The 10,026-nt window shown below is 31.8% G+C and overlaps 1 protein-coding gene across 2 annotated transcripts; it reads right to left on the reverse strand.

Moving 5' to 3' along the window:
* Positions 1–8,185: 8,185 nt before the first annotated feature.
* Positions 8,186–9,427, reverse strand: LOC126706448 (protein EPIDERMAL PATTERNING FACTOR 2). 2 transcript variants are annotated; one of them, XM_050405924.1, is made up of 3 exons: positions 9,201–9,427; positions 8,825–8,886; positions 8,186–8,689 (listed from the first exon to the last, which is right to left on the reverse strand). In XM_050405924.1, exons 1-3 carry the CDS (start codon positions 9,295–9,297, stop codon positions 8,498–8,500), a joined length of 351 nt encoding a protein of 116 aa, XP_050261881.1. In that variant the 5' UTR covers positions 9,298–9,427; the 3' UTR covers positions 8,186–8,497. The 2 variants fall into 2 exon arrangements, with proteins under 2 accessions (XP_050261881.1, XP_050261889.1); XM_050405932.1 differs by having other exon boundaries at positions 8,825–8,877; positions 9,201–9,426.
* Positions 9,428–10,026: the final 599 nt, after the last annotated feature.

Here is a 10,026-nt window from a genome sequence, read left to right on the forward strand (position 1 = left end):
TCCTAAATCATAATAGAATAGATTACTCCTAATTTAACTTAAAATGACCACAATCCATTTTATTGATAAGATTTTGTTTTCTTCTAAATTTGAAATAATACCAAGTTCCACATCATTTGACATTTTAAATAATATAGCTCTCGATATAGCTTAAGGTAATATTAAATCCAAATCATAAAATTGATCCAATGATCATTTTCCCATCTATCTCTCATGGTATAACTCATAAATCTAATGAATTTTTGGTATTATAAAAACAAAAGAAAATCTATTTTTAGAGGATAAAAGAAGAGTTTGACTTTTAGCAGTATCCTCTCACATGGGATGCTTCACTCCACATATACAAAATAATAAATCCCTTTGTGACTGTGAGCCATTAACATTGTCCCATTATATTGTGAGATAATTAATACCATTATCACCTTAAATGGCGTGCAATTAATGTGCACAACATGAGAATGGTGATGAGAGGCAGTTCCCATTTACAACTCAAAATCCATTTGGTTTCTAGTAAAATGGAATATAAAATACTAATTATTTATATCCATTTTTCATTTTTGGAGTAAAAAACTATAACAAAAAAGTTTGACTCCCTTTAACAATTCCCACGTAGAGTGTAAGAATATAAGATATTACTATTGTCACCTGAAACTATGGCGTGCAAATGCATCGTAGGAGAGAGAGAGAGACTTGTACGAAAAAACCAGAACAACATGATAGTAAACTCAACCAAATAAACTAAATCATAACACAATTTGCATCAAAGAATGTAAACAATATAATAAAGCTAAGGCACAAAAATTTATACTTTTTTTTGGGTAGATTGTGATCAAAGCAACATTATTTTTGCATAAGCTGATCATCGTCACCATTTTTATTATGTAATAATTTACAACAGACCACATAAACAATTTTATATCTCTAAATTTACTGATCATTTTGACAACTGAGGGGTATGTAAAAGCATTCACATCCCAAAATTCTATCACATCTTATTTTACCATCCCAAAAAAACTACTTTATCAATTATACCATACCATTTTACAATACTCTCAGCATTTCAACTTTTATTTTACAATATAACACGTTAAAATAATATTTTTACACAATAAAATAATGTATCCCAAAACCCAAATAAAAACAAAAACCCAAAAACCCGATGAGAGAGAGAGAGAGAGGAATTAATAAAGTAGTGAATAAAATATTAGTATTTTTTTTTTTTTTTAAGAATTGAGCTACAGTGCAATTCTACCTTTAGAATTGCACTATAGCACTATTGCAAAATTTTTTGCAATAGTTGATTTTTACAAGTTCGGATGTGTGGGGCAGGGGGTGGGGGGGGGGGTTGGGCTTTTATGCTAAATTTTCCCTACATATGGCATATGCCATTCCTAATGTAAATGCTCTAAGAAGATAAGCTTAGATGCTAAAGACGTTGGGTTCTCACTTCTCAACCAAAAGGAAAATAAAAGATTTTCCCCTATCATATAGAAAGAATAAAAGCTGGGTTGGCAAATGCTTGTTATGGAAGGAAGCGATGATCAGAAAGATAAGCTTAAGTCTTGACTTTGTATGCTATGTCAACTTTCAGAAATCCTTCTAAAAGCTATGATGCTTTATACACCTTCATACGAAAATTCTAAATTTGCCTTTAAAAAAAAACTATTATAGAGCCTAAAAAATATATGCTTTATACTTTAGAGACATAAATTTAACTATATTCGCTAAATTGGCTTGGATTTAATTTAAATTCTCAAAAAAAAAAATTGTTAAACTTTTGTTAACAAAATATGGTAGTGTTGAGGATTTTCTAAAGCTCAAGAAACCTCACTTTGCATTTTGTGTGTGGAGAAGCATTACAAGCTCTAAAGAAATCAATATATCAACATATAAAAGCATGAACCTTTAATGAAATAGCCAATCCTTTTGCCATGTGACACATTCATTGAAACTCTCTTTATTTAGGCTTCAACCTCAACAAAGATTGCATCCATATATGTCAAAATAATTTATATAATTATTTTTTTAAATGTTATATAAGAAAGCAAAAATCTAATGCAAGAAACCATGAGGTTATGCCATATGAAATTTTTTTAGAATAATTTTTCGTTTAAACTTCTTACTCACCTTCGTTGCACTCTCCTTTAAAAAATAAAAAGAAAAGATTAATTTCCTTGCAAAATCTGTAAATATATCATAATAAAATTCTATTAGTAGTATATTTAATTTAACCTACCACTATCATACTCTAATAACGTAAATATGTCATCAAAAAATAAAAATAAAAATAATTCTATGATATCTCCATATGCCAACTAACATTAACATGATATCATAGAAATCTTATGCTAACTCCAAAGCGTTGAAGAAACATAAATTATAATTAACAAATAATCAACTTATTACACCAAATAATAAACATCAATAATATAGAATGTATTAAAATGTTTTTATTAGTATTTAAACTACAATATTTCTATGCTATTCTTTTATCCTTTAAATGCTCATTACTTTAAGTTAACAATTATAATGGACATGCGCGTGCAATTTTAAATTTTCACTTTTTATGATTACTTCATTACTTCAATCTTTTTATAGGGTTTTTCATTAATTCAACTAATTTCTAATTTTTATGACAATTATGCTATAGTTAGAGTTCTTTATCCCCTTAATTTTGTATTACTTTAATTCAACAAAAACTTCTTCATGTTATCATGGCATTAGTTCATGTTATTACTTTAACATATTTTGAACATTCTATGTAATTTTCCCATATAGCAGCTTACATCATTATCTTCGTATCTCGCAGACCCTTTGCTAGTATATAACTATATATAAAAGTAGGAACCTCATTAATTTGTAAGAGTATGGGGTTTTGACATGTGGCCCATTCTTTGAGAATTTTTTTCATTTAGCATCCCACCTCATGTTTTAATTAGTATCATGTGTCACTCTTCTTTGATGGAAAAATACGTACTATTTATTTAACCTTCCACCTAAGTAAAGATTTTTGAATTGATTTATTAATTAAAATTTTATTTAATTTTAAATAAAAATTTGGGCAACCACTTAGCAAGATATATATGTGTGTGTGTGTATTTCATAGTAAAAAAAATCCCAAAATAATTAATGATATTGCGCACCATAAATGGCTTGCCATCGTGTAAATATCAAGTATGTAAACTAACGTGTTAGTCGATAAATCTTCAAAATAAAAGGTGTCTAGTAATCAAGAGTTCCCAATTAAAAACTTTGTTCCACACCTTTTATTCCAAGCTACAATAATCTAAGGTTTTGCCATGTGGCACATTCCTTGAGATGGAAATAGAATACTTCCATGTTCCATCCACCTTAATAAAAATTTTGATAAATTATTTAATTATTTTAGTATTTCTTTTCTATTTGGTAAAAAATAAAAGTGTTCTATTTTAATTTATTGTCATGAGTTTAATGAGGTACATGCATTCCTTTTTAAGATTAACTTTTTATATATATATATATATATAGATGTTGCACTAATTATTAATATAAGAAGGACATTTATGTGTGTGTGTGTTTTTTTAATTTTTTGATAATAAGTTGGGAGGGAGGATTTAAATTTGGGTTCTTTGCGCAATACCAACGAGTCACAAGAGCTTTGATAATTTATATGGTTATTTTTCTAAGGTTTATTTATTATTAATTAAAAAAATAGATTTAGAAAATAACATTCTTGCTTAAGTTTAGTTGCTTAAGCAACAATTGAAAAAAAAAATGAAGTTGAGAAACTGAACTAAGCTTAACAACAAAAGACAGTATAAATATTTGTTGCTAAACTTCATTGTAGGGTGTCCAATAAATTAAAAGTCTTCTTTAAGAGGTTGATATCCTTCCCCTATTTTGCTGTACACTAAATCCTTTTTTTGTAGAGAAAGCTGTACACTAAAGTTCATGTCATGTCACAAAAAGTTTATGATTTGCATTTCTAAGTTAATCTAATAATCACTTACCAACAAAAAAAGAAAAAAGGTTTGCTTACTAGACTTCATTACAATACAATGAGAAGTCATAGGTTTCTTCTATATTGACAAAAAATTTGGGTATCCAAGTTACTTTAATTGTGAATATATATTGGACTTACCCTTATGATGTTTGTTCTATCACTATCAACTCAAGAGACCAATGATATTTTTTTTTTTTTTTTTTTTTTTTTTTTTTTTTTTTTTGTGTGTAAATACATCGATAAGAAACTTCAAATAGAATTTAAACTTAAGACCGCTCTATCACAATTGCTGTTTACTATTAAGTTAAGAGAAAAATGATTTTTTTTTTCTCTGGTATAAACAGAAAGACGAAAAAAAGTAGAACCCACAAAATTACGGGCAATATAACACATCAAAATTGCACTGGAATATTCTGATACTACATCATGCAACATTATTTGAGCACCCAATCCTGCACTTTTTGTCTGCCACCATGTCCATTTTAAGTCCTTATTGCTTATTGCAACAAAAAGTACTCCCTCCGTCCCACTTTGTTTGTCCTCTATTCCATTTTAGGATGTCCCAAAATATTGTCCTGTTTCTAAAAATAAAAGTCATTAATTTATTAATGTTCCTATTATACCCCTATTTTATTAATAATTCAAATTTTTGATAAATTTATTTAAGGGTAGTTTTGGAAACTTATACATTTTTAAAAGGTAGACAAGATAATAAATGATGTTTCCTTAAAAAATTTGACTTTTCAAACAGGACAAACAAAATGGGACGGAGGGAGTAATATACACACATATTTATGCTTATTGCCACTATAATGTCTTTTTGTTGCAATAACTTTGTTGCAAAAGAGCTTTTTTTTCTTGTAGTGTACTCTCTTACACTGAGCGAATTTCATTAACTCAATTACTTAATGATCAATTAAACCATTATCATTTACCCTTGCATACGGCACTAATGTTTCAATATCTTACATGATATCCAAAACCAAGTCTCTTTTTTTTCTTTTTTTTCAAAGTGGAACTACTTAACCTCATTAATAAGCATCATAGGCCATGGAGGAGCAAATCATTTCCTGGGTACTACTTACCCTCCTACTCAGACATCCTATCAGCCTTTGATGACAGGTCCAAGTCATTCTTAAAGGAAGATGCTTATTGATTGGTAAATAGTAATGGCCAAATGTAAAGGCTGATAGGTCCAAGTCATTCTTAAAGGAAGATACTTTTTGATTGGTAAATAGAAATGGCCAAATGTATTAATGTTTGGTGAGACCCTTGGGTGTCATGGGTAGAGGGCTTTAAGCCAGGGCCTAGAATTGAAGAAGCTGTAAAAGGGAAATGTTAACTAATGCCTTAGGGCATTAGTTTAGGAATTATTTTTAGAAACATTTTATTGAGAGAATAATAAAACAATAAATATTATTAACAACTTTTTATATTTTTCATGAAAGTAGTGTTAAAATTTTTTTTATTATGATTTATTAACAATTGCCATAAAGGTATCCGTTAACATAACCTATAGCAAAATCTAGTTGTGGAAGACCTATTGTCCAATCTAGGAGGTCCTAGGATCTTTTGTGGATTATTCAGTTATTTAATGACCAATCTGTGGCTGAAATCAAGAATATTATACTCCTTAGAATTCTAGAGATGATTAAGTTGTCTAGCTTCGAGAAACGAGTGGTAAAATTTTCGGTGACATCACCTTATAAGCTGGGTTTTGTAACAGATTGAGGTTGAGCAACTAAAAAAGATATGGAAAAGAAAAACTTTTGAATGATAGGCATCTGGAGTTCTACACTTCTACCCCTTAGATGTAGACTTCAAATGGCAACCAAAGTTGAGAAATTAGATTTGTTTGTTATATGGGCAAGTTCAAGAGAATGAACTTCATTTGTTTCAGCACTACATTGTGGCCTAGTTTGGCTTCTAGTTGGGTTATGACCGTATGAGAATTAAAGACTTTCACGCCAATTGAGGGCAGAGTAAGTCAGTATGTTTTTAAATCCTTCCAAAGCTCTTCTCCATCATTAAGTTGCTTTAGAACATTTTTGTAATTTCCAACATAATTTGGAGCTCAAGGAATTGGGTTCTTTTCTCGATAGTGGAAGTGGTTCCATAAGTTATCTAAGTTACAGTTCAAAAGACTTTCAATTTCTTCCCTTCGTGATAAACCATGTTGAGTCTATAGTTTAGGTTGAAAAACTGTGAATAAAATATGTCTTATAAGTATCTTTTGAATGTATTTTGAGATCAAGACAATTGCCAAAAGTTTTGTAGATCTGATTCAAGTTTCAGACGACAACTTTCAATAATTTTTGAATCAATCGAGAAATTAAGTTTTTGATTAATTGAGCCATTATTTCGATCAATTGAACTGTGTTAAATTGGGAATGCAATTCAGCCTATCAAGTCTCTAAGGTTTCGTGCTGATAAGGGTATTTTTGTCCTGCGAAGGTTTCGTTGTCTATTCGTCCTTCGGGTTCTGTCAGGCATGAGGGTCCGCACAAAAATTTTCCCCTTTCCCGTCTGACGAAATATTCGCAATGACCGACGGTTCTCTTCCCCATCATCCCAAAGGATGAAACACAGGACCTACCAACAGAGAGCCCGTCAAAATAAATGCCTCATTCGATCTCTTAAAGTCTAGACAAATTGATGCTCCACTCTCCTTGAAGACCCGTCGGGTAGCTCGCATTTACGCCTGACGAATGATTTGCACCTTATTATTTGCATATCGATGAATGGATGATCATACTGACAGATGAGTACACTGGGTCCCACAATCCTTTACGTGTTCTCTACACATGTATTCTTACATAGAAATAACTTGCATACCACGTCTAAAGACCCTACTACACGTTCATATCTTCCCTATATGGGAAGAGAACCCTAAGATCTCGAAACCTTAACTCCAAATCTCCTCTACAAGGAAAGCTCCTGCGTTCAAGGGATCTTGGTTCGCTCTTCACCACTATATAAGCACCAAACCTCCTCTTCCTTAAGGTACACAGAAAATCCATAGCTCTCACACTATTGAGTTCTTGGTGATTTTTCTTTCACTGACGTAACTTTCGGAGGGTCTTTGGCTGGCACCCTATCAGTGGTCTCTGTTGGTTCTTGGTTTTCTGGCTCCTCAGGTACCCCATTGGAGCGCTCGTGGACAATCGGTTCACTGAAAATTTTTGTGCATCATTACGTGCAAACAAAGTCAAGCTATATAAGAAAGACCTAGAGAATGCGAAAAAGACGTTTGGAGAGCTACTACATGTGCATCTAGGGTTCTAGTACCTCATGCTCTCAAAAGCCTCTACTAAGTGATCAATTTGAAGTATTTTTAGATCCAGTAGTGTAAAAGTTGCTACCACTACTAGAAGATCAAGTTACTAGAATCAAATCTTCAAGTGGGTACTTGAAGTCTTGGATGGAAGGTTCACATGAGATGGAGTCTACTATTGAAGAGTCTGTGGATTAGGAGTTTCATTGAGTAATGTTAGTAAGTACTACAAGGTTGTAGAAAACTAGAATATGGTTATTTCGTTTGTAAAAAACTTCAATTCAATTAGTGGATCTATTTTGCCTATAGGGTTTGTAGGTTAAGCCCCCATAGTGGATTTTACTTTTGGGATGATTTGTTTTATTGGTTTTTTTTGCTTCACTATATTGTGCATCTCTTTATTTTCGTCTTTGTTTTATTATTTACACAACAATGATGTTGTTCTATTTAACCAAAGCCTGATCATTATTGGACTGTTTAACTACTTAATTTTAAAATTGGTTACTTGCCTTTTGGGTCTATACAAACCAACAAACCCAATGTTGAGGGTTCTCCTCGTTTGATTGACTCAACTAGTTTCTTGGAAGAAACCTCCTTTCTCATTGATTAAGGTCAATATTAATGCAGCTTGGAGAGGGGTAAAGCTTGCATTGTTGTCATTGCGAGACACTACCAGAGTGATGCTTTGAAAGCTAGGGTGTGGGTGTAGCAAGCAAATGCTAACTTCATTTTTATGTGACAAGAAGCATTAGCAGTCAGGTAACAATGGAGAGCCATTGAAGCAAGCTTACAAATTAGAGTAATGCTACAAACTCAACAATTTTTACAATAAATTTTACAACTGTTGAGTTGTCAAGATATGATTCATTCTCATATGGGTCAATCATCTATTATTTTATTATCGACCATTAACAATTTATCACTAAAGATAGTTATGAAATTTGTTGTGACTCTAGATTTATTGTACAAATTAACTGGGCAACTTTTACAATTGATGCCATCTCAATGGCGACTACTAAAAAATTTTCTTAAATACATTTTTCATTTGGAATTTGAAAGTTGATCCATTAATTTGCAAGGAACGTGCAATAGAATTTGTAATACTCCTATCATCACTCAAATACTACATGTGCCTAAAGAGATGTACATAAAATCCGCACTCGCATAACAAACATATTAATACATGATTTCAATCAAAAATCAAACCACTATTTTCATTGCATGTCCAGTTTGTGGCTAGATCAATTGGAAGGAACATGGTAATATTTTCCTTTACACATGCATCTGTAAACAATGGGGCATGACTCTGTGAAGCACTTGAAGCTCACCATCACCCTCTTGCATGGAAAGCATGGTCCACATGCGTGGGAACAGTCCGGCAAGCTTGAACCAGTTGGGTACAGTTCAGTACCGAGTTCTTCTTTTGCTTCTTCCTAAATAACACACATACTAAAAGGATTCAATGACCAAATTAATCACATTTCAATCTCATTAATTGTGCTCTTCATTACAATGTGTGCTTTGTTAGAACTTGTATGTATAACATGAAGTCATTATTGGTAACAGACCTTAGGGGAGACATGACCTTCTCCAACATTGGTTCCCTTGTCGTGTAAGCTGACTGAAATGTCTAACACAGTCAAAATGAGAAACGAATAAAGAGAACAACAATGGGATAAAATTATATTATAGGTAAATTCTATCAAAAATGTTATAGACATAACAAATTTCACAATTATTTAAGTAGCATAGTATGATTAGTGTACCATCACCACCACTAACATTATTTCTACTGTACATCAATCAGGATTCATCATCTTAACAATTGCGAAATTTGTTATAAAAAGGAAAGAGACAGTATCCGTATCTTTGTATAAAACCATTGTTCTATTGAATACACAAATTAAGAATGAAACAGAATATAACAAGGAGGGATGCACTTACAACGATGAGTCACTCGAAGGCTTCTACTACTAGCTAGTACCATGAAGAAAATTAGAAGTAGGACAAAAGTGTGGGCTCCAAGATACAAGTTCCTCATGTTTCTAAGTCCTTGTAGCAACTATAGGTATTTGAGAAGAGCTGAAGAGATGTTTCATTAAATGGTAGCTAATCCAGAACCATGAAAGAAAAGAGTGCCTGGGCAGGTATTGGATGCTTGAGTCACAATATATCTTTTCTATATATAAAGATGGAAAAGAAGATGGGTTTAAATGTAGGAGGTACACCTGGTGGACTTCACATGATCCACGGCCATCTTTTGAAAGTTTCACATGTTTTGTTCGGTCACCAAAAACAAGCCAAAAATCATTAAAATTTAAATGAAGAAATTCATTTATGAGAGTTCAATATTTTTGGACCAGTTCAGCTGGAACCTCGAATTTGCCAAGCAGATAAATCGTATAGCTATAATTAGCAAGAGGAAACTAATATTTTATTAGAGAAAAATTAAGATAATAAGCTTCACATTTTTTGTTATCTGTATATTAGTATTTTTTTTTTCAAATACTTTTAATGAATATTCCACAAGTTCTTCAAGTTGACAAATTTAGATTACCAAATTATCAAGTTCTCAAATTAAATAGTAATGAAATAATCCTGAAGTGAGATACTTGGTGAAAGAAAAGTAACTATTAATTGTTGAATAATTCTAGCTTAAGATGAATTAGTCAATCTGAGGTCCAATTCACAAACTAATCAAGCCACCTTCCACTCACCAATGGCCAATTCCCTCCCAGTTTGTAGTTTGAACAACGAAAAGAGGTCTCCT

Source organism: Quercus robur, chromosome 2 (assembly GCF_932294415.1).
Source record: "Quercus robur chromosome 2, dhQueRobu3.1, whole genome shotgun sequence".
In the NCBI taxonomy this organism is placed as follows: domain Eukaryota; kingdom Viridiplantae; phylum Streptophyta; class Magnoliopsida; order Fagales; family Fagaceae; genus Quercus; species Quercus robur.

Coding starts and splice junctions, on each gene's coding strand:
- LOC126706448 (XM_050405924.1), bottom strand. CDS start 9,297: ATGAGGAACTTGTATCTTGGAGCCCACACTTTTGTCCTACTTCTAATT. Junction 8,887..9,200: donor CCTTCGAGTGACTCATCGTT/GTAAGTGCATCC, acceptor TGACTGTGTTAG/ACATTTCAGTCAGCTTACAC. Junction 8,690..8,824: donor AAGGTCATGTCTCCCCTAAG/GTCTGTTACCAA, acceptor TGTGTTATTTAG/GAAGAAGCAAAAGAAGAACT.